The sequence below is a fragment of the Nanorana parkeri genome, unplaced genomic scaffold (genome assembly GCF_000935625.1).
Source record: "Nanorana parkeri isolate BGI_ZX_2015 unplaced genomic scaffold, ASM93562v1 scaffold136, whole genome shotgun sequence".
Classification (NCBI taxonomy): domain Eukaryota; kingdom Metazoa; phylum Chordata; class Amphibia; order Anura; family Dicroglossidae; genus Nanorana; species Nanorana parkeri.
The window spans coordinates 319,906-345,573 of NW_017306404.1; the positions used below are offsets into that span (position 1 = coordinate 319,906).

The following is a 25,668-nucleotide window of genomic DNA, read 5'->3' on the forward strand; positions in this document are numbered from 1 at the left end:
TCAATTTGTATATTAAGAACATTGCTGTAGTTCTTTTCAGCATTCTATCATTATTGTGTTGATAATAGATACTACAATTGTTACAATAACTGTAATGATACCAGTAAATGATTCACATATAATAAGTATTCCAGCTAAAGTCTTAGAAATAGCAGCCCTGTGTTCCTTAACTTTGAATATGTCTACTAGTCTTTATCCTAATAATGCTAGCCTGAGTGTCTTGGGGATTCTCTGTGATTTAGTACTTCGAGCAGCCCTGAATTTTAATACACTTTAGTACTTTAATACAGTTTAATGCAGGGGTAGGGAACCTCATTCCAGCTGTGCTGAAACTGCAAATCTCATCATGCAACTACCTCTGGCAGGCATGCCTGTGGCTGTCAGAATCATGCAGTGCCTTGTGGGACTTATAATTCCACAACAGCTGGAGTGCCAATGTTGCCTATCTGCTTTAAAGTATGCAAAGCCAAAAATGTTCTCAGGAGAGAAGATTTTGGCGGTGGCGAGGAAACATGTGAATGTACTATTTGTACTTGGAGAATAAAATATTTCATACCAAAATTGTCTATTTTACTCACAAGCCTAGCTTTTAATCTTCATTTTGATAAATATTTGACACTGAAATATAAATGTTAGAAAAAAAAGATAAAAAGGGATTTCTATCATAAATCACAATGGTATTGGGATTAACATATTACCGGCAAACATGAAAGCAGATTATATTGTCTGGAGGCAGATTGTTCAAAGAAAAGGCATTTCATGGTTTTATTCCTTCAGTGACCTGTTAGCATGTTAACAAAATATACTCATATTTTTTTCACAGCCATCAGGATGACATGGATGTAGATAATAATAGCATGAAATATATGGGCTGTCAACAGCCACTGGAATCCAAAGTAAAAATGTAAGTGAAATCTTTAATATAAAAATGTTTATGTGCTTGAATTAAAAGATTTGTGAAATCTGGAGGCATACCTAATATGAGAGGATATGTACCTCTACTCTTTCTGTCCTATGGATGGCAGAATAATGCAAACAACTGTTAGTGCGACACCACTTTCAGGAAATATGACAATTTTCTGTGATAAGTGTAACTCAACTCAGCATAACAGGAACAAGAATAAGAGGGGTGATTTCAGCAAAATGAATTATGCATTTCAGGCATATTGTGTCATTACTGACCCCTAAACCTTTTGCCATGGTAAATTATGCAAATCAGTTATGTGGTTCAGGTGACTAGGGATCCGCAGAGTGATGGTGGCAAAATTGATTATGCTGCAAAATGACCAAATTTGCCTTCTGGGGAATTTCCGTGAAGAGGAAATTCAAAAAAAGATCTATTATTTCTTTCCTTATTTAAAGGTTGTTTTTTTGAGTGGAGGGGGATCTTAAGTAGGGATGTTCTGATACCACTTTTTCAAGCCCAAGTACAAGTACAAGTACTTCCCCTCATGTACTTGCTGATACCAATTACCGATACTTTTTCCTAAAGGGACAGGTGACATTTAAAAAAAACCAATACATACTAATGATTTTAGGCCAATTTCTTTACGATTATGAAGAACTTTAATTTAAGACTGTTTTAGAACAATAAAGCATTTGTATTTGCTTTCACACAGCTACAGTGAAACTGCAAATCTTATCATGCACCTGCCTCTGGGATCATTTAACCTATTCATGTTAGCAGGGCAGAATTGTAATTCTATGACTGCAGTGTACTGGAAGTGTGTGCTATGGATCATTTAACCCTCCAGTACATTGCAGAGTTAAAATTCTGCCCTGCTAACATGAATAGGTTAAATGATCCATAGTACAACTACATGTTATGTACTATTAAATCATGATTTAACCTATTATTGTTAGCAGGGAAGAATTGTAAATCTATTGCTGTAGTGTAGTGGAGGTGTGTGCTGTATATATGTACATATGTACACTACATATACAGTATACACTTCCAGTACACTATAGCAATAGATTTACAGCCAGCCCTGTCCCAGCTTCCCTCACTCACAGTTTCACTCCGATCCCTGTTGCCTCACGCGATGCCTCTTGTAGTCGGCGCTGGGCAGAATCGCTGCATTGCGTCTCAGTGCTCAGCTTGTGAGAGACGCTCACAATTCTGCCCTGCTAACATGAATCAGTTAAATCATGATCCATAGTACATATACAGCACACACGTCCAGTACACTGCAGCCATAGAGTTACAATTATTCCCTGCTAAGATGAATAGGTTAAATGATCCGTACGTACATAATAGTACATAACATGTAGTTGTACTATGGATCATTTAACCCATTCATATTAGCAGGGGATCATTGTAAATCTATTTCTGCAGTGTATTGGGAATATGTACTGTATATGTACTACATATAGAATACACTGCAGCAATAGATTTACAATTCTCCCCTGCTAACATTAATAGGTTAAATGATCTATAGTACAACAACATGTTATGTACATATTATTTACTATGGATCATTTAACCTATTCATATTAGCAGGGGATTACTGTAAATCTATTGCTGCAGTGTATTCTATATGTAGTACATGTACAGTACATATTCCAACTACACTGCAGCAATAGATTCTTCTTGTTCGCACTAAGAATTCTAAACTATCCACTTAAGCCCAGGCCCTCACTTACTGTTGCCTGTTCATTCGAGGTGCCTCACAAGGTGGCGAACGATTTTCCTCACACGTGAGGACGTCGTCGGCGCTGAGCTGAAGAGGAGCGTTGCGTCACTGCTGCTCCGGTGGGCGGCACTCCAGGTGGGGTCCTAATTTAGGCGGCCGGCGACTGCCCAGAGGACCACACCACGTGCGGCAAGTTAAAAAAAAGACATCGGTGCTATGTGTAACGCCTGAATGGACTGCAGTAGTGTGGATCGCAGCTGCGGAGGCTTCTCAGGTATGGAACCCTGAATCTTAAGGGTCGTTTAGGCCACTTAATTTGGTGTTCTTTATCTGTTTTGTTCTTTGTGTATGATCATTGTTTATGTGCTGTTGCTTCAATTTTTTGTATTCTGCTTAGGCTAATGAGAGGCCATTTATAGCACAAGGAGAGATCTAGTATAGTTGAATAGAGCTTTGGTAACCCTCAGGAGTCATTTAGAGCCCACTGAACCTTTAAAAGTCACCAAAACCAACTATCAACTTCCCATCTATTGCTCAAGGATCCTGCAAGGAGATCTAGGCTGAAATTGCTGCTCCATCAACTTGTCCCTTTTCATTTTCATTATTCATATTTAAACTTTTTTCATTTTTTGTTTTGATTTTTTGCTTTGCATATTAAGTACATTAAAATTAAATAATATGTGCAATACTGGCAAAAAAATCTTATTTGTCCCAGAAAAGACAATAGGGGGGAATTTATCAAAACTGGAGCAGACAGATCCTGGAGCAGTTGCCATGGCAACCAAGCAACTTCCCTTTACAGTTTGTTCACTTACAATGAAAAAAATGAAAGAGAGACACTGATTGCTTGCCATGCACAGCTGCTCCAGATTTTGTCTGCTCCAGTTTTGATAAATTCCCCTTAATGAGGGGAATTTATCAAAACTGAAGCAGAGAGAATATGGAGCAGTTGCCCTTGGCAACAAATCAGCACCCACCTTTCATTTTCAAACCTTAACTGAAGAGAGAAGCTGATTGGTTACCATAGGCAACTGGTCCAGATTCTTCTGCTTCAACTTTGATAAATTCCCCCAAAGTATGTATTACCTTGAACGTATGTATTGCTTTAACTTATCGTTGAGCTTATCACGTCCAAAGCTAAAATATAAAAATGTATCTGGCTTAAAAGGGGTACACAGTTGAACCTGTGATATCAGCCCTCAGGATCTGCTTCGAATATCTAAAATACAGTAGAGGTTATTTACATATTTGCGGCTGAATTTTTTGGGCAAATCATTGTGTAAATCTTGTTAAATAACAAGAGGTCCTTTCACTCATCTGTTGGCAATTGCTGTCCATGGTGCTGAAACTGGGTATAAACTCTTTCAGCACCATGGAGAGCAATTACTCGACCTTTTTTTTTTATTACTGTGGGGCATCTTCTGACAGGGGCAAATTGGTGACACAGAAGCCCCCCTTTTACAGCCCAACAGCATCAGATTGGTGTATCTGTTTTAAAGCACTCCTTCAGTGCTGAAGTGTAGGCAAGCTAGTATTAGTATAGCTGGGTGCCTGCACACTTGCTGCTACCTTGCTATGGGGACACTAGCCCATAAATATGCCACAAAAAAAATCATGGAAGTGTTGAACAATTTATTAAAAACACAGGTCTGACGCTCACTATATATGAAAATATTTACAGCTGCAGAGCAAGACACACCTTAAAATACACATGTCCCCTCTTTAAAATGGCATAGTTTGAATACTGTGCAAGGCAAATGCTGGACAAATATCAGAATAAATCTACATTCTTGAGTGATAAATAGAATGACTAGTAAAGTAAAACACTTTTTCCCAGTAAAGGAGAATTATGGGGAGAGTGGAATACACACACCCCCATAAATAAAGCCACGGTGTGACACTGCAGCTGTCACACATTGGCTCTATTGAATGAGAACTGTGAGATCACATACCGCTGATTACTCAGTTCATTATCTTTTCCCTGCAGAGAGTGCTGACTGTCAGTCACCGCTCCCTGCAGGGATTCCCCCGTCCCTTCTCTGTTCCTCCAGTGCTGAATGGAGGGACAGACAGGGGAGGTGGCGGGCACAGCTGGCTATGGCTCTAGAGAGGCAGAACCAGCTGTCAATCAGGCAGTGGGGTGGATCCAGTGGCGGAACTACCACCATAGCGACCAATGCGGTCGCTATGGGGCCCATGGCATGGGGGGGTATGGGTTGAGGCAGCGGGTATCCGAAAAAAAATGGACGGTGGAGGAGCCGCTGCCATCCTGAAACTGACAGGAGGAACGTGTGCAGGACAAACACCGGAGTGATTGTCTGTCTGATCACTACAGTGTTTGTAAATAACTGGGGTCACATAATACTATGTGTCCCCAGTTATGAATGAACAGGCTGTGATTTACATCACCTTCTGTTCATTCATGAATTTCTCAATGGGGAGAAGCACTCAGTACAGAGGCTCCTCCCCATTGAGAATCTGCTTGTTAGTAAATATCTTACTATCAGCAGTTTGTAAATGAATGGGAAGTCTCTGTACTGAGTGCTTCCCATTCACTGAGTGCTGAGGCTGCAGAAAAAGACATTGAGGACTCTGTGTCTTCAATGTCTTTTTCTATTTCAAAAGGGAAATGTCAGGGGTCTGTTTAGACCCCTAATATTTCCCCGAAGCCCCACAACAGTAAAATAATAATAAATAATAATTAAAAAAAATAAAAAATGTGTAAATAATAATTAATAAAAAGCACAAACCCCCCCTCCCCACACACACATAACATACACGTGCACCATATTGTGGTGTACGCCAGGCACATGCGCTGCAGTGCGTTGTTAGAACGCATTGCAGTGCATGATTTTTTTCTTTTGTAAAAAAAATTAACTTAACTGTGGCAGCGCATGGCAAAGCTTTGTGGCGCTTTGCCGTGCGTTGTGATACCCTGTGTTGTAATTAAATATACGCCTGCATCATTTTATCACAACACAAACACAGCGCAAAAACCATTTATAACATAAATCGCTTATTTACAGTTTAGCGCTCCTTCATTTTTTTATAATCCCCCTTTCCTCAGCCTCTCATTGGTGTGGTAGTATTAAAGTAAAGTGTTAGGCCTCATTCAAGCGCCATTCACACCAGGGCGGAAGCGTTTCACCGTGGTTTCCGCACAGTTTTTGAAAGAGCATTTTGGTTGTTTTTAGTCGCGTTTCAGCACTGAAACGCAGTTAAAAACGCTCAAAAACATGCTGATCAGCGCATTTCTATTAAAATGGGGGTGGGGGATTTTTTTGGGGGGGCCCTTTCAAAATTTTGCTATGGGGCCCTGGGATTTCTAGTTACGCCGCTGGGTGGATCCCAACAATAATGTCAGGATCTTTCCCGACTGCAGCATGGCTCTGCACTGTCAACATATAGCGGCCAATAGTCCACTATATGCTGAGTTTTCGGTCACAGGAGGACATTAGTAAATGACCTCCTGTGATCCTAAAGAGAATTACAGCCAAAAAAGATATGGCCATAGTTCTCTTTTAAAGAGAACAGATCTGGGCAAACATCAGTGAGTGTTCCCTCACCTGGTGAAAGTTTAGGCGAATTGTCCGTCAAATCAATGATAAATAAACGCCAAAGTCCCTAGTATATATTGGTTTCCGATACTGTCGTGTAAGGCATCAAATAGTCTTGCTATTAGAAAGAGTCCATTGTTGTATAGTAGTTGCCATCCAAACTGAATTTGGCAGCAATCCACATCCTGTGTGTAGGGGCATTAACTTGATTGGGCTCTGTAGATTGAGGCCTCAGCCATTTCTCTGGATATGCCAACTTCTTAAGGGAGGATGTGGTCCCAGTGAACTGTTGCGATATATTATCTCAAGTCAGTTTAAAAAAAAATTAAGGCTAGGTGTCCTTCTGCTGTATTCAAAGTATATAGTGAGATTGGACAAGCTGATCAGTTGCATTTATACATACACAACATACACTGAGCGGCCAGATTATTATGACCACCTGACGTTTGTAGGCAAATTAGCTATAATTTCGCGCTGAAGTTGCTAGAGGGCCAGACCATTATAAATATGGAAGCAGGTTGTTTACCACGACAGTAGAAGTGATTTTTTTTCTGAAGATATGGGTAAACAACGCGATTTAACAGCCTTTGAACATGGGATGATTGTTGGCGCTCGGAGCAATGGAGCGAGTATCAGCAAAACAGCAGAATTCGTTAAATGTTCAAGAGCAGCTGTTGTTAAAGTGTTTAAAGACTGGACTGTCAGCCGAAAATCTGGGTCTGAAAGTGGCATATTCATGAATAGTCCTTTTCTTGGAATAAGAAAGACCTTTAGAATTGGGTAATTTGGGAGTATAAAATAGCAGGCATAAGAATTCTATTACTATTATTCACTAAATTATTATCATCCTGAGTATAGCCACTATCCACAGTTAAGATGCAACTAATAACAATACTGAGCTCCCACATTCCAATCACTGTGCTAATGTAAGGCCGTAAAAACTCTGCATTACTTTATTATTTTCTCCGGCATTGCTACTAAGCGATTATGGTGACAGCAATGTAAATATGCTGTAATGCAACTGACAAGCAACTGTAAAATGGTACCAAAACATTGCTTTACTATAAATGAAATGTCAAGACCCTGATAAGCCACTTGCACAATCTCTTTTCTATCATCATTATCTATTAGCAACTATCCATCAGTAAGCAATCAATAGATCAGCCTCTGTTCCAACGATAAACAGGAATATGTGAGATAAAATGTTGCCTTCTCAAGGCTCATTGCTTGGGTCTATTTTTCAGATTCTAATACATAATAGCACTCTGCTACTGCACATAACTCCATCAAGTGATTTCAATGCCTGCCCAATACAGTGGCCATTTATGTGGCTTGATTTATCTCAGGGTTACAGTATAATAATAGAATACAAATAAAGGTATCTGAGACGTTGGCTGGCAGCATTACATTTCAGTGATAGTATTTCATATAGCACTGATACAGATTCAATGTGTTTCTAATCTTTCACTAAAGAACAAGGTTAACCGAGACCTGCTCCCAATGGGGCACTCATTGTGGAATGAAGATGGGGGACAGATTTAGTTGAAATTGAAATCATCTAGTGTAAGTGTCAGAATATTAGAAAGACAACTAACTCCATTTCCCAATAGCAATAACCAGGTAGTGTTGTTATAGCTTTATTGATCACTGAAAAATCCACATCTTATAAGCCAGATACATACAAGACCCATATTTCAGTGCACTCTGTAAGAAAAAAGAAATAGAGTCTATAACTATAAATAAAATAGAGTCTATAACTATTTCATATTATTATTATTATTATTGTTATTATTATTATTATTATTATTATTCCTAGGAGCTTTTATTGAAATCTGCAGTATTGTTAAATTGTTACAAGGCCACTACCTACCTGTAGAAGGCTTTTTTCCCCCTGTGCGTCATTCTGGTAGTGCCCCTATGTTATAGGGCTGATTTAGCCTGAAAACTAAGACTGCACATTTCTGAGCCTAAAATGTCTTATTTTATGAGATTTCAGTGTCTACCTCCTGTGCTCTGATGCCTATATACAAGAGAATGTTGAAGCTACAAATGAAAGCCTGCAGGATTCATTTTATTTAATTCTGTTTTCTAGTTCTTCTCTCTTTCAGCAACCATTGCAGTCACTCTAAAGGTGGCCACACACCTTACGATAATGTGTCTGAGCTGGCAGTCATATTCTTTAAAGGTAGTATGAAGGCCTAGAGCTTCTTTCTTTCCCAAGGCCTTTCACCTTAACCAGGACATTGTTTTTGTATCTCTATGCCCAGCGCCAGTACACTAAAAGGAAATTCCTCTTCATGGTCTGGATGTAGTTCATGGCTTCTATTAGAAAGACTGACTCTTTTTACTATACTTGTTGGTCCCCATGAAGAGGAACCAGCTTTTATCTCCACCATATCTCACTCCAACTTTTTTTTTGCATCATATCTCAGTTGATCAGACAGGTCTTCATTCAAGCTTATGGCCTTAAAGTGTATTTCCACTTTTGCAGCCAAAGTGGAATAACACCTGCCTTGTATTTGTTACATGTTCTCATTAACATAGCATAACTTAAAGTGTATTTCCACTTTCGTAGGCAGATTTAAGAAATTCCCTCCATATGTTTGTTGTGTGTTCCCATTTACACAGCATAAAAAAAATGATAAAAAAATATGTCTTACATTTTAGATTTTCTTGCAGCAGGCAAAATGGCTTAACCCAGGTTTTTCTGAACACAGTCACAGTGATCTGTCCATATGGAAAGACTAGGGACAGAACTGTGTGGAATGTGTTTATATAATTAACTTCATTAACATTTAATGCAGAAGCCAGGGTTGTAATCCTTTAACCCTTTGTTAAATGCAATGTGCAAATCTAACTTACAAAATTATGGTGAAATGAGCCAGCACAGTTAGGGTTCACCCCTCACAGCCCCACCTGACATTACAAAGAAGGAGAAACAAGTTAACCCGTAAGAAGCCAAGAAACCCTAACCCAAGTAAAAGCAATTTTACTTTTGCTATGTGAACGGGAACATGTAAAAAATATAAAATAGGCATTGCCCCAATTTCATTGCAAAAGTGGAAATACACTTAAAAAATCAAATCAATAGAAATTGCTGCTTATATTTTACTTGCTCTTTCCTGAAAGAAAGTGTTTGTTTTTAAGCTGAATTTTGCTCTGGAATGAAAGTGTGCTGGAGAGGGTACTGTTTTGTCATTATAAGTTGGAATTTGAACAGATTTGAACACTGTCTGTCCTAACAAAGAGTTAAACATTTAGAAGCGTTGCTTCTAGCATTATATTTTAAAGAGTGGAAATTCAGTGTGTCCATTATTTTTCTTTGGGGCCTGCCAAAGTTTCCTGTCCCTTTGAAATTGTACATAGAAGCTCGCGTTCTGCCTAAATGCTTGCTCCACAGAAAGATCTAAAAGGTAAGTTTTTTTAAACATTATTTTTATTTGTTCTGTGTGAATAGGAACACTTAATAAATAGCGGGGTTTTCTCAAATTCATCTGCAAAGTGGAAATATATATAAAAGGCAAGGTTTCACCCTTTCCTGTCAAAGTGCTCTCTGCTAGGTCTGTGAGTATGTCTTCGGCTTTTTTGGCATCAGCCAACAGTTTTGCAAGGCTGTCACTTGGTCTTCTGTTCACACATTTTCTAAGTTTTTTGATAATATATATATATTTTTCTAGAAATGTTGTTATAATACAGGAAAAGGCAAAGTCAAAACTTCATAAACAGTAATATGAGTCCACTAGGAATGACAATTGATGCCTTAAACCTGTTGTCAGTGAGCTACAAATAATACTGTCACTCCATGAAACTCCAGGGTCCAAAGACCAGTAGTGTTGAGGTAGGTATGCGTTGCCTATATCTGTTGAATAGGATTAAGTAACAGAGAAGCAGGATGAGACAGCAGAAAATAGTGCAGGGAAGAGAAGGGAAAAGGTAAAGGAGTAGGCGTAGTGTGAAAGAAAGTGTCTGGCTGAGGTAGACACAATCAAAAGTAATGATCCTGTTCAGGAAACTAGGTTAACCCAGTTGGGAGTGCTTATGTCTAAAAGGTGCTAAAATGTCTAGAATTAATAAAGTCAATCCAGACACTCCAGGTCTCAGTAAATATTAAGTATCTATCATATACGTCCTGTAGGTGCATTAAATGGTTAACCTCTGCTACCCAATGTTTAATGGAGGTGGTTGTCATCAACTTCCATTGCCTGGGACCTGGTACCCTACCAGCTGAAAATAAGAATCGAGGAATCCCCTTACGATTGCACAGAGTAAACCTGTTAGTGCAGAAAGAAATTTGGGGGGAGAGTTCAAAAGGTGTGCCTGTGAGATATGTATAAATTTGGTGGGGGTTGGTGGTCAGTTGCAGTGTTTTAACCCCTCCCTGCATTGTTGGTCAGTGCAGTGTTTTTTAATTACCCAGCCCCTATCCCGCATTGGGGGTCAGTGCAGTATTATTTAACCCCCACTGCATTGGCGGTCAGTGGCAGAAGGAGTTCAACTCAGCCGATCCAACATCTGGATCGGCTGAGGCGAAGCTCCGGCAGCTCACTCACTGCCATTCGCTCCTATTCTCATAGGGGCCAAACGTATTTTAATTTTTTTTTTTTAAATTCGAAAATAATAAAAATATTTTAAAGAAATTTTTTAAAAAATACAAAAACGATGCATGCCGACCTGACCGCACAATGTCAAATCTGACTGATGCCGGTAAAAGATAAACAACTGGGCGGAGCTAGTGGTGACATCACTGCTAGCCCCGCTCAACTGTTTCCGATTGGCCGGCACCTGCCAGAGTCTTCTAGCAGGTCCCGGGCAAAAAATATCAACTGGGCAGAGCTAGCCGTGGCATCAAGGCCGGCTCTGCCCAGTTGGTATTGTTACATGACAGTTCAGCATCCCCAGGTCATTTGGGGACGCTGATCTGTCATTACAACTGGCAGAGCAAGCCGTGAGATTATGGCTGGCTCCGCCCCGCTGTCATTTGCGTGGAGATTGTTCGGCTTTGGCCGACCTTTCTCCACGCTTTGCCTGTCACTACGGCTTCGGCTGCTGTACGGGCTATTGTGAATAGCCTGTACACAGTGGCGTAACAATCACCATAGCGACCCAGGCGGTCGCTATGGGGCCCACGGCACAGTGGGGCCTGGCCAGATGCCGTGCGGGCCGCCTGGGTCGCTATGGGATCTTCTGCTGCTGGTTTTCACTGGCGTCTGAAGACGAACACGCTGCTGTTCAGATCATCTGTGCAGCGGCGCATTCGTCTCCACAGTCAATGAGAGCCAGCAGCAACGGGGGAGCAGGCTGGACCCGGTGTTCTAGCAACGTCGCATGCCTCTGACGTCACCGGCAGTGGAGGAGGAGGCGGGCCCGTGCTCGGCAGGAGGGGAGGAGGCGGCCTCAGTGACGAAGAAGGAGGCGGGCCCGGCGACGGAGGAGGTAAGGAGTGCGATCAGCCCACCTGAGGGTGATCCTGCAGAGCCCACCATAGAGAGTCTATGGTGGGCTCTGCAGGGTCACCCTCAGGTGGGATCTCGAGTGGGCTCTGCAAGGGGTATAACTAGAAATCACGGGGCCCCATACAGAATTTTGCTATGGGGCCATGTGATTTCTAGTTACGCCCCTGCCTGTACAGCAGCCCTTTTCGACTGATTCGAACCAAAGCAAGCCAAAGGATCAGCCAAAGCTACGGCTGGATCCTTCAGCTCTGTAGTGAATAACCATCTTAATGTTTGAGGCTCAGCTATACTGCCATAGCCAAACCCATTCAGCAGTGTTTCTTTTACGTTTATAGAGTTTGTCTTCTTGGAACTACAGCCAGTTTCAGAAAAGGTTTTATGCATGCATTAATGTGTCCAGTTTCTGAGCTGTTCCTACCAATAGCAGCTGATCCATTTGTAGATCTGTTCCTGCCCATGCTGGATAAATCTGTGGTCCACAAACTCTCCAACTGGTCTATACTGCTGGGCTAGTGATGGAAAAGGATGTTCATGTCAATTCCAGTGACATGACTGACATAATTTATAACTTTAGCTGTGACCCTCTTCATGTGGGAAGTTGGATTTGGCATGCTTTAGCACAGGATTTGGCTTTTGGAAGCTCCTTATGTTCGGTGACTGTAAAGCTGTTTTGAGATGCGTGGGAGATTTCCTGTTATTGTACTTTTGTCTTGAACAAGAGCAGTCTGCCACATAATCAACCCCCCAGCATAAATCTTAATGTTGTAGAGATTGCAGTAAAAGATTGGATTGCGTTTGGGCACCAGGGCCTGAAATAATACTGGAGGGCCCTTCTTTGATGAAATTATTATTATTTTTTTAAGCTCAGCTATACTCCAATATTTAAACCATATTTCTTTTGTGTTTATAGAGGTTGTCTTTTTGGAGCTACAGCCAGTTTCAACAAAGCTTTTATCCATGCATTTTGTATGTCCAGTTTCTGATCTGTTCCTACCAATGCCAGCTAATCCAGTTGTAGACATATTCTTACCCATGCTGTTTGAATCTGTGATACACAAATTCCTCATCTGGTCCACATTGCTGAGCTGGTGGTGGACAAGTACAGGACCAGTTTGTTCATGTCGCTTCCAGTGATGCAATTGACATAATTTATAACTTTAGTTGTGACCCCCTGTATGTGGGAAGCTGGGATTGGCAAGCAGAGGATTTGACTTTTGGAAGATCCTTATGCTAAGTGACACCAAGGGCTCAGTCTCATCATAAGTGGCCCACCCTCAGTCCCACCACATTATCCTGCACACTGAAACAAAGCGTATTAGTATGCAGGCTGGTGTGAATGAGCCCTTAAGCTGTTTTGAGATGTGTAGGAGATATCCTGTTATTTTACTTATGTCTCAAGGAAAAGCTGTCTGCCACATAACCCCCAGTGTAGATCTTATTATTTTACAGGTTGCATTAAGAGATTGCATAGCATATGGAAAAACACTATATTTTAGAGGTACCTGTACGTATGCTGTTTGCATTCCATGAAAAATGGAATAGAGACTTCTTTTTTTTTTTTTTTGCTTTTTTTAAATTTTTGCCCTCCCTTTTCTGTCAACTCCTTTGTCCTTAACTGGACCAAAACTGGAGGAAGATGAAGAGCCTGACATTGAGGTGAAGAGGAATAAAGCCCATAAGTATATGTTTACAAATGAAGAAACTGGCATGCTGCATAAAACCATTTATTCTGCAGAACAATTCAAAGACATAGTGCGGGTTTACTCAGTTCATGAACATATTCAGGATGAACTGCATAGTAGCAAAAGTACAAGTTCTACAAAGCAATGTTCTTACAAAGGCTCTGCAAAAGGAATGGTTAAAGGCATATCATAGTTTTTTTTTATCCACAGGACCATCAAAAGGCTGCTTTCCATTAATATATTTAAAAAAAAAAAAATCAAGGCAACTGGGCTTGCTGCATTTTTCTTAAAGATGTTTCACTGGTCATCTGACTAGCTTTCTCAATTCAGAATTAAATTTATTTCTAAATTGAGAAAGCTTGTCGGATGACACGCGAAACGTCTTCAAGAACAAGTCCATTTGATTTATTTTTTACAGATATACCATGATCTGAATGAATGAGAACCTTCACTAACATGTTTTCCATTAAATTGACAGGTTTTGGCCCAAAGTGTGTCTTGTCCTAAATTGCAAGATACTAATATCACCAAATATGTAACACTTTAAAAAAAATGAATTTGTCCTTTGACAGTGTGGGATATCTGAGAGATCCTTTGTATAAGCAAGCCACATGTAACTTCATAAGAACATGGAAAGCCTCTGCTTCTGCCTTCTCACTTGATTGTCACCACTCCCGCATGCTGGAATTCCAATATCTACATGAAGCAGCTAGAGAAAACAGGATGACCTTTTAGCAGGAAATCCCCAGGACAAATACTGAAATCATGTCAGGTTCTTTTCTAAGCAGCTGGTTTTACCGCCCATGCTTTGGCTGAATTGGTTGGAGTTACTGCCAATTCCTCTGCCTGAAGTATTTCAGCTTGTAGAGCCATCTTATTTAAAACCTTACCTGTAACGTGTCTTCTAAGGCTAGATTATATGGTGTATCTTCTTAGGAGGATACCTTTTAGGCCAGGACTAGATACGATCCTATCCAAAAAAGGGGCCAGGCTCAAGTTGTGTAAAATCCCCTGTTGGAGGGGAGCACTGGCCATTTGACAGCTCTTAGGCCGTGTGATGATTCTCTTTAGAATACCTCTGAAACCCCTGATGAAAAGAAATGAGGGGCTGGGAGAGACTTTTTATTCCCTTTGTGATTATGGATCTCATCAAATCCTTGAGGTTATAAGGAAGGGGGCTATAGACTAGAGATTTCTTTAAAGCGTAAAAACATAGCCTGCAAATGCAAACGTGTTACACACCATAGTGATGTAATTTATTCCTACAAGTGCTGCATTCTCTTTGCCACAAAATGGCAAAATACATTCTTTGTGGGTACAAACCACTCTTCTGACAACATGACGTTACCTTTGAGACATTTTAAATTTTGGTATTCTAGTTGGACCTTAAAGAAATTTCCCATTAGTTTTTCTGCTGTAAATGGATATTGACGTTTTGTTTTCTCTAGTATTGAATCACACTCTGGGGTCAATTCCTTGAGATAATTCTGCTCCAGACTGAAAATGGCCATAAATGACTTTTTCTGATTGTTTTCTTGTGGCTTATCTGTTTTCCTATTTAAGCGGTTTTTCTTGTTTACCTGCGGATTTATCCAATCCTCTCTTTAATCTTATATGAAATTAAAAGAACAACGCATCTTAACGTTCAGGATATCAGGCTGTCACTTATTGTAACCGGGTCTGCTGCATCCAAACTTTTCCAACAAGTTGGTTGGCAAAAACCTCCTGGAGATGAGTGTGGCAACTTTGACTATTCTCTTGAGTTTAACAGAGGATGCAGACAGCAATAAAATCTAACCGGGGTCCTAACTCTTCCCTACTCTATCCAAAATCAAATAAAAAATGTTTTGGATTCAGATAAGCTTTAATCACCAGTATGCTTCTATGTGACTTGTTTTTTTGTAGTAATCCATTATGTTTCCATTTAACGTCATTTTAGAAATTGGTAGATATATATTATCACTGTGCGTAGTAAGGGTTTGCATGACCCCAGTGATATTGTGTCAGAACTTTCAAATTGTATTATATGCATTAGATTCATAATCCATTAAGTTTGGACAGATACTTTTTTTTTTTTTAAAGCCTCAAATTCTATAGAAATACAAATCTTATATTTAGGTAAAACTGAATGATTTGGCACATTTTATTTTTACCTTGCCAACGTCAGAACCATACATTTTGTTGCAGACTATTTCTGTCAGTAACCCATCCAGTTATGTCACATAATAATACACTTAAAATGACAGGAAGAAAAGGGGCCCAGATAACATGTTCACATTATATATATATAATATTGTTTCCTATTATAGTTTAGGAATCCATTATGCTAGTAAAGGCTGCCCTCTGGTGAACACTAGGAATATATACTGCCAATTGGTAGCTTATACATAGAAAGACAAGATGATCTGTGTAGTAGTAAATATACCGGTACATTGTCCAGCTTCTCCTTGCCTGTGCCTGTTGAGAAATACTTAACAGGTATTTATGCCTCATAAACACCATTTCTAAAATGTAACCTAGCTGCACTTAAAATTGTATTAACTTGATAAATTCCAAATTGGTCACCACCAAAAGAAAAAAAAAATAGGTTAACTAGATTAAGATACATTTGAATTACATACTATATATCACAACATAATTTTTGTCTTTTAATAAAAATGTGAATTTGTAATAAAACAATCTCATCAGTATGTTTAACATGAAAATGATCTTTACTGAAAGTCTTTATTTCTCTTGAATTTTTATGTTATGAATTGGTATTTTACCTCTACCTCAAATGATTCATTTTCCTGCTCCCCTCAGTAGACACCTCTTAGAACCTCACAATTATCACCAGTCAGAAGCTAGTGATAGCGTAAGGAAGGCTGTGATGTTTTTTGTGAACTAATTGTATATACATTTATGGTAACAAGGGCTAAATATTGCATGATATAGTAATGTACTAAAATAGTCACACACTCTAATATTTTGTTAGACCACCTTTAGCTTTAAATACGGCACGCATTCGCCATGTCATCATTTCGATAAACTTATGCAATGTCACAACACTTATTTCCGTCCAGAGTTGCATTAATTTTTCACCAAGATCTTGTAGTAATGACGGGTCAGACCACTGAGTAAAGTCTACTCCAGCACATCCCAAAGATTCTCAATGGGGTGAAGGTCTGGACTCTGTGGTGGCCAATCCGTGTGTAAAAATTATGTCTAATGCTCCCTAAACCACTCTTTCACAATATGAGACCAATGAATTCTGGCATTGTCATCTTGGAATATGCCCAATGTGCCATCAGGGAAGAAAATAATAAATTGACGGAAAAACCTGGTCTGATGAGACCAAGTTTTTAATGTTACACCCTAAATATGCTTGTAACGTGAAACATGTTCAGAAAGGTAAACTAAGCCTTTAACTTGTGCTAAATGCATGAGCTTAACTACATGTTATTTTCACTTAATAAAAGATCTGCAGGTGAAGTCATAAAACAGATTAATGATATCTAGATGAGCATAGATGTATGCAATCACAGTGAAAATATAATGCATGTTAAGTCTGAAGGCCTGTATATACAAACATTGGATTGCCCTCTCTCACTACTTTGAGCAGCCCTGGGTTCAATTCATTTTAGTAGTTTAGTACACTTCACTGCAGGGTTACACAACCTCCAGCTGTGGCGAGACTACAAACCAATCATGCCTCTGGGGTCATACCCCATTGGACTTGTAGTTCCACAACAGCTGGAGTGCCAAGGTTGCCTAACTCTGCTCTAAAAGGAGCTGATATCCCTGCTAAGGGTTGAATTCTATGCTTAGATGAAGAGAAGTCTTGCCTGGTTTCTTGTGACAATCACATAAATAAACAACAAGCAAATGAAAGGTTACCTATTACTTGTCATTATTAGTGTATTATTTTTTTGCACATGTTATTCTTTTTTTCATTATTATTATTTTTAGAATCCAAAGGGCATGGAGGGATTACTTACAACGCCAGGATTCTTTGAACACGCAATGTATGGAAAAACGCAGTCCATCCCCATCCTCTTTGTCTTCAGATAAAATGAGCAGTTCTATCAGTATGAACACCTTTTCGGATGGCAGCACTCCAGTAAGTACAGATCATTTATTTCCACTCTAGTATTGACAGCTACTTTCCTCTACACCTGGGAAATACTGTGTTTTAGATTTACCACTAGGGGGTGCGTAGTGTCAGTATACAATCCAAAAGCTTAGAACTTGCCCAGGCCCCTGCACATAGACTATATAGCTAAATCTTTATTACCATGGACAACTTGTTTGTTTAACTGAGGCATTTATATGCAACTTGTTTTTTCAATAATTGTTTTTCCTGAATATAAAATTAGATATAAATACGATAATATATAGCTAAAGCTAAGTGTGCACAAGCTGAACTAGACTATGTATTCGATACATGTGCCCTTAAGTAAATTGCTATTTGTCAGATTGTGCGGATTCGAGGATGCCATTAGCCTAGCTGGTACAATGGGATTTTATGCCAATGTTACTTAACCCCTTCATGACTGAGGCCCTTTTTTCATTTTTTGCACCCATGTTATATTCCACATTTTAGGCCTGAAAATGACGTAAAACCCCCCAACATTATATATTTTCTGAATGCCAAGACCCTATAGAATAAAATGGTGGTAGTTGAAAATTTTTATGTTGCGCAATATTAGCGCAACTCCTTATTAAACCCCAAAATTTAGTGACAAATTTAATTAAATGCCCCAAAACACAACAAATTACCCATTTTTTTAATGAAATATAAAAGATGAGGTTACAACGAGTAAAACGATACCCAACATGCCCAGTTTACAGATTGCGTGCGACCGTGAAACGCCGAAAAACTGCAGTACCCCAAAAAGTCAATAAAAGACACTTTAAAAGCCCCCACAGGTCATCAATTTAGAGATACCCCAAAATACTGGCCCTAGAATTATTGCTCTCACTCCGGCGTGCGCGGCGATACCCAACATGTGTAGCGCGTTCGTCGTTTTCATGCGTAGGCGCACCCGACGCGTGTTTACGTGGCGACGCGCGTGCTCGCGGGGGCGGGGTACTTTTAAAATTTTTTTTTATTATTATTAGATTTATTTTATTTCATTTTAATTTTAAAAACTTTTTTTTTTTTTTTTTTTACTTTACTTTGACTGCTATCACATGGGGGGGCTTGCAAGCCCCCCCATGTAATAGCAGATGGTGGTGACAGGTCCTCTTTAAGGTGATGCTGGGGGTCCAAAAGACCCTCAGTGTCACCTTTACACTGGAAATAAGCTATTGAAGTGCAGATCGCACTTCAATAGCTTATAGCTGGGCTGCAGGAGCCCAGAACTGACAGCCCAGGGACCGGAAGTGATGCAATCTGCATCGCTCCCGGTCCCATAGAACGGGGAGGGGATCGATGAACGGAAGTTCGTCGACCTCCTCCCCAGCTCCCCGCGGACACAAAGATCGCCGGTCCCGGGCCCGTAGGAGGGGCAACGGAGCCCGGGAAGCACGGCGGGGGTGTCCGGCGGGGGGGCGGCCCCTTCTTCGGGACGCAGAAGCGATCTGGCGACAGGTAAGTCGCCAGGATCGCTTCTGTTGTAAAGCCGACAGTCGGCTCTACAAGTTTAAACAGACTCCCGGCGGCAAAAGTCGCCAGGAGTCTGTTTAAACAGCCCCGATGCTGGCGACGTACACTGTACGTTGTCAGTCACGAAGGGGTTAAAGTGATACTAAACTCAGGTTTTAAATGTTAAAAATGCATTCAAGTACCCTAACTATTAACAAAAATATATCTTATTTGTGTATCACTCAGCAGTAGATCCTCAAATCATCTCTGAATTGGTGCTGACACCGTCCTTCCTTCTGGAGGGGGGCTACTTTTGCTCCCCATGGTCCCTGTGTGTGCTGTAAAGTAGTCACTGCTCCAAGATCACTCCTGTGATAGACTACAATCTCAATACCAATGAGTAAACTAAATATGATGTTGTAATCCATCATGGGTGTGAGCTTGGAGTGGTGGCTACTTTAAAACACACACAGGGACCATGGGGAACAAAAGTAGCCACCCTCCAGAAGGAAGGACAGTGTCAGCACCAATTCAGAGATGATGTGAGGATCTACAGCTGAGTGATACACAAATAAGATATATTTTGTATTAATAGTTAAGGTACTTGAATGCATTGTTAAGGTTTAAATTGAGTTTAGTTAAAAAAAATAAAAATGTAAATTTAATTTAGGAGGAATGTTTGGAAAATTAGAAACACTAGTATTATTTTCCCAGTAAAGATGGAACCCATATCTGGATTGCTGTTTTCATTTTCAATGCTTATATTAGGCTAGATTGGAAATTTGGTATGGTTCTTGGTTCTGTTATATTGCTTGTTTGCCTGCCAGCACAAAAAAATAGTATCTGTCTGAGAAAAGATGTGACAGGTCTTTCCTGAATGACAATCAAGAGTTCTTTGCGGCTAGCTTTACTCTCCAAATGTTATTTATGCATTTGACTTATTGCTGCTGTCTTTTATCGTTTATTACGTTGTATATATTCTCTTCAGATCTATAGCTAGCTCCTTTTGCACCTGAGCCAAGAACACCACGCGTCACCCGATGCATAACCCCCCGAATCCAAAAATGGCATAAAAATTTGTTTTGTTTGACGAAACTAATGAAAATCTTTTAAGTTTCCGTTCGTTTCGCCCGAAACACATTTTTAGTCTTTGCACATGTCTAATATTGTGTGTGTAGCACTTCCTGCTTATTCATAACTGGGGATACATAGTACTATGTGTCCCCAGTTGGTTACAAACATTAGAGTGATCACATAATCACTGCAGTGTTTGTGCTGCCCACAGAGGATTGGTAAATATCACAGATCCTCCTGCTCTCCATCCTGAGCCGCTTGGCCATGCACAGAGCTGCACAGGAGAATTGGAGTGCTGAAGCTGGTGGGGGGCGGAGCAAGGAGCGCTGTCACTTCAGGATGGCCGAATGGAGAGCCGTCAGCTGTCAGATCCTGGCCAAGCGCCTCTCTCTCTCCTTACCGCTCGGCCTTCCTGGATGACAGCTTCCTCCTCTGCCCCCCCAGCGGGGATCTGAGGAGAAGCTGCAGGCTGTGCCGCCCATCTACTCCCTGCCACCCCGGGGCCGAGCTGTGTTGGCTGCCTGGCACCTCTGTTGCCATGGTACCTTGTGCTCGGACACCCCAAAGGCCGGCCCTGAGTCGAGTGCCTCACCTTTCCTAGGGCCCTGATTCTCTTCATATGACCCAAGTGTCATAACCCATGTTGGAAAAAGCTTAGAGTGAAGTTTATCACTGCAAGAACTTTGCAGATTGTTGTATATTTACTGAGGACTTTGTGAAATCCTACATATATTTTGTGTTTTAGCTGTTCAGGTTGTTCAGCAAGCAGACTGGTGGAATCTTTTTTCATGCAGATTTTGATCTAAATATGAAATAAAATGTTCAGAAATACAGTGTGGAATGTTGTCAGCAAAGTAAATTGCATGCATTTAATAGGAAGACTAATCATTTTTTGTCTGGCGTGCATAGTAAGGAGAAGAAAGCAAAATTGCAGCAATTGTCAGTTATTTTTAAACGTTGTATTCGTCAATAATTTGTATGTAACATATTTGCTGGCTGCCTGCCAGTGCTATGTACTGATCTAAGGGCTATCTGAGGAATTCATTATGCAGTTTTGATTGTGAGGTGTACCTATTGTGAACTTTTATAGTATTTTGGGTTATTGTTTTCAGCTCTGTTAGGAGTGGGCACTTTAAATCTGTGTTGTGATTTAACCACAAAAAGGGTAGCCAACTCATCCTTCATAGGATCTACCAAATAACTCAAAGAGCAGCAGAAGGTTTTTGCCAAACACTTACAGGTTCCTGTGCAGTATCCTCTGCCTCATGTACTGCAAATATTTTTACAGAAGAACTCTGTGCACAAATTTTATTAATCTTTGCAATGGGGGTACCCCTGCACTGAAAGGGTTAACTGCTATTTTTTGCCTAGGGTAAAAAAAAAGTTATACTCACCCGATCCTCAGAGTTGGCAGTGCTCCCTCCAGCCTGCCTCTTCCTTTGCTGTAGCAATGGTATGTCCTTTGGCATCCTCATGTCCTATACACTGTATTGGACATGATAACTCGAGGATCCTTAGACTGATGCAGCGGAGGGGGAGAGACACTTCGGGGAACAATCTAAAAGACAGCTGGCTCAAAGGATTATGTGAAACAACGAAAGAAGGAGCGCTACAACCCTGGAATACTAGATGTTTAACATTTTAAAGATATTGTGTAACTTTTGGTGCAGACTCACTTTTGGACGGACGAGGTGGTATCTTGCTGTTAGTTGTCAGCAAGGCTCGCAGGGCGGAATCTGTGGCTGGTCTGTGTGGGAGTGAACTCCGGGCTATAGGGCTTCGGTTAGGTCCATGGATGTTGGAAGGTGTTTCTTGTGACCGGATGACCCGTTGAGGCGAAGTACACTGTGCATGTAGTGTGACGCTCACCGTCAGGTGCAATGAGAGCTCAGCTTCCGAGCGTTTTCGACTCTTATGCAATAGAGAGACATTTACAAACTAAACACCTTAGTACCAACTGGACTTAATGAAGATCTTGAAATACAAACCGTCCTCTAAAAACTAAAATAAAAAATAACAAAAAACAACTAATAAGACCCTGGGTCCCATACATCCAAACGCACTATCCACTTCCCAAACAAAACAATTATAATGGCTACAATTGAAAGGTCCAAAGACCATAATAGTGCATGTAACGAATTGTTTCAAAATAAATCCTGTTTCAAAATAAATCCTTTCTACCTCACGCTCATTCGTTTTTAAACATATTTGTTTTTAAACATATTTGTCACTCATCCTTCTTTTAAACATACATTTTACTGAAAGAATAGAACCACCCAAAGATAAAATCCAGCCATCCTATTGCCACAAGGAATGATCCACTACTTTAAAAACATTTTGTATTAATGATTAGACGACATTACTCTTTTTCAAGTAACACTTGTCTTTATACAAACAGTTACAACTGTACACACACACCTAAAGATGCTTTCTACATAACGGCTTCCAAGCCGTTCATCAGCTGCCTGGAATAACCCTCCAGGCAAGACTGACCAATGACAGACATTGACGATCGTAAACCACGCCCACCTGTCATTTTTAAACCGCTGCATTTCCCGCCAGCTCCAGTGAACTATCTCAGAACTACTTCTGGCTTGACAAAGAGGTACAGAGCCTCGAAACGCGTAGCCACACCGACCACTCCACGGACCGCAAGGTCCCCTAGCCTGAAGCTTACTCTTTAACCCCTTCCACAGCGACCACTGCTCCACTGTCAGAACGGTGTACAGCGGTGCTCCTGCTCCCGATCAGCCGACGAGTGGCAGCCTGGCCAGCTGAGCTCTCATTGCACCTGACGGTGAGCGTCACACTACACGCACAGTGTACTTCGCCTCAACGGGTCATCCGGTCACAAGAAACACCTTCCAACATCCATGGACCTAACAGAAGCCCTATAGCCCGGAGTTCACTCCCACACAGACCAGCCACAGATTCCGCCCTGCGAGCCGTGCTGACAACTAACGGCAAGATACCACCTCGTCCGTCCAAAAGTGAGTCTGCACCAAAAATTACACAACATCTTTAAACTGTATTCCAGGGTTGTAGCGCTCCTTCTTTCGTTGTTTCACATTGTCTACAGGGTCCCTCTCCCTGATTTAGGAGCTCGCTCACCCACACCCGGTATTCAAAGTTTTTTTTAAAAAGTTTTTTTTTTTTAAGTGCTTTTAAAGTTTTTTAAAGTTATTAGAGGTTTTTCATACTGTCCACACCTGTTGTGCGCTCGCCACTCCCATTGTTTTTATCTGGCTCAAAGGATTAATAGAGTGACATTCTTTTTTGCTCTAGGCAAAAAATGAGCAGTTAACCCTTGCAGTGCAGGGGTAGCCCCACTGCAAGGGTCAATACAATGTGTGCCTGGAGTTCTTCTTTATGTTATTATTACATTGTGACTTTTACATTATATTAAAACAATACTGTTACATATTTTTGTTACTGTATCAAAAATTGGCATTTTTAGATTAACCACTAGAGAGTTCTTAGCGATTTAGTGGTTCTCTTATTCAATGGCACAACCATCATGTAGCACTGCAATGCAGGAAGCAGAGCCTGGGTATTTAATATATTTCAGGTACTTACAGTAAAGGTTACTGTTAGTGATCCAGATATTTTAGACAATTGTACCTTTCCAACCTTGTGATAACATTATAGACAAGGCTATTTTATATTCCAGTATAGCTGTCCCCCTGCGCACAAAGCCAACTCCATAAAGACTTGTTGTGGAGAAACTTGAGTGACCTTTGAGATGAATTGGGATGTTGGTTATAAGTCAGGTCTTCTTATCCAACGTCAGTACCTGACCTCACAAAAGCACTTGTGAAAATCCTTCCGAAGAAACATGGAGGTGGTATAGCCACAATTATGGTAATCGGGGTGGGGGGGGGGGGGGTTCAGTGAGGGCAACTTTATGTTAAAGCCCATGGGTTTGGAAGGGATGTCCAACAAGTACATATTGGTGTTGTGATGGTCAGGTGCCCACAAACTTTTGGCCATATAGTGTAGTTGCCCCCATGTACATATACATATAGCTAAACATTATACACAAAATACAAGGTATTTAAAACGTAAGCAGATGAACAAATTATTTACATGAAGTTGAAATCTTTTACCTGTTTATCTAAAAATACTGAAAAAGACTAAACATTTAAGTTCATCCAATGGACTTCATAAGAAAATAACATCTCATGGAGAAAAAGGATCATGATCTATTATATGATCATTTGTATGCTGTTTTTATGCCATGTGGAAATCAAGTTTGTACCAGGGTGATCACTCTCGTGTGCCAGTTTTTCAATCTATGAAGTTGACCGGGTCCTGCAGAGACCTTTACCTGAGCACTGTGGTTTCTAACACTGGATTTGGTTCTGAGGAGGTAGACTAGCTTTCCTTTTCTGTCTGATAATGATCTATTCACTGTAATGTCTTAAATCTGCAAATCATTGCAGTAGTGGTATGTGCACAACACCCTTATTTCACTAACTAAAGCAGGCCACTCTCACTGGTCTGTATAAACCAATTTTGGCTTGAACTTGTTTAGTTTGGTCGTTAACAGATTTGGCCAAATCTAGATGGTTAAGGAGGAAAAGAAAGTATGCAATAGCCATGTATAGAGTTGTTATTATTATTATTATACAGGATTTCTATAGCGCCAACCGTTTGCACAGCGTTTTACAATATAAAGAAGACATTACAATCACAATACAATTCAAGACAAGATGGTAAAGAGAGCTCTGTCTGTGAGGGCTTACAATCTAAAAGGGAGGGGCAAGTGATACATGAGGAGGTAGCTGTGTGTCAATGAATTGTTTTAGAAAGTGATAGTTCAATTGATAGTTTGAGGCGGGATAGGCTTCCCTGAAGAGATGAGTCTTTAAGGATCGCCTAAAGGCAGTCAGAGTAGGAGATAGAAGGACGGGTTTGGGTAAGGAGTTCCAGGGGATGGGAGAGGCTCTAGAGAAGTCCTGGATGTGTGCATGGGAGGAGTTGACAAGGGAGCTAGAGAGCAGGAGGTCTTTGGAAGAGTGAAGGGAACAGTTTGGGTGATACTTTGAGATGAGGTTGGAGATATAGATGGGGACAGAGTTATGAAGCTTTGTAATCACCCCAACGAGCAGAGTAGTGGATGTGCATGTTGGGTTAATGGACCAGCTTTTACATCTAAAAATAGACCTAAAGCTCTCATGTGATTGGCCTTCTTCTAATTGGTTTAAGTTACTTACTGTAATGTGTGTGTGTATTGAATTAATGACTGTGTTTTTTGATGAACACTATACAGCACATTGTGTTATAAATAAAGCTGAAAACGGCAGGCAAGCAGCTAAACACATACACATACTTGAACAACATACATTTTGATCTAAGATTTACATAGCCCTGCTAAACAGCACAGTCAGGTTAGAAGGCTTTTCTCATCTGCAGTTTAAGTGATATTAAGAATTACTAGTGAAATCACTTACAATGGATGCTGCTTCTTGATGCTTAAAGGTTTCCTGCAGAATCAGCTGGTCCCCTTAGCACTGGTCATAATTTCCTGTTTTGAAGGGTCTCCTTTCGCTGAGTGGAGCTGGGAGAGCTGGAGCCAGCTGTTTGGAAACACAATGAAGGGAATTTATCAAAACTGGAGCAGACAAAATCTGGAGCAGCTGTGCATAGTAACCAATCAGCTTCTCTCTTTGATTTTCAAATCTTAACTGAACAAACTGAAGA

At 40.5% G+C, this 25,668-nt stretch overlaps 1 protein-coding gene across 1 annotated transcript in view; it reads left to right on the forward strand.

Moving 5' to 3' along the window:
- LOC108785006 (schwannomin-interacting protein 1) overlaps positions 1 to 25,668 on the forward strand; it is a 323,306-nt gene that overhangs the window by 60,515 nt on the left and 237,123 nt on the right. The window contains exons 3-4 of the mRNA XM_018553973.1: positions 824 to 904; positions 17,274 to 17,424. Coding sequence (XP_018409475.1) covers positions 824 to 904; positions 17,274 to 17,424 — 232 coding nt within the window. The remainder of the gene's footprint in view (positions 1 to 823; positions 905 to 17,273; positions 17,425 to 25,668) is intronic.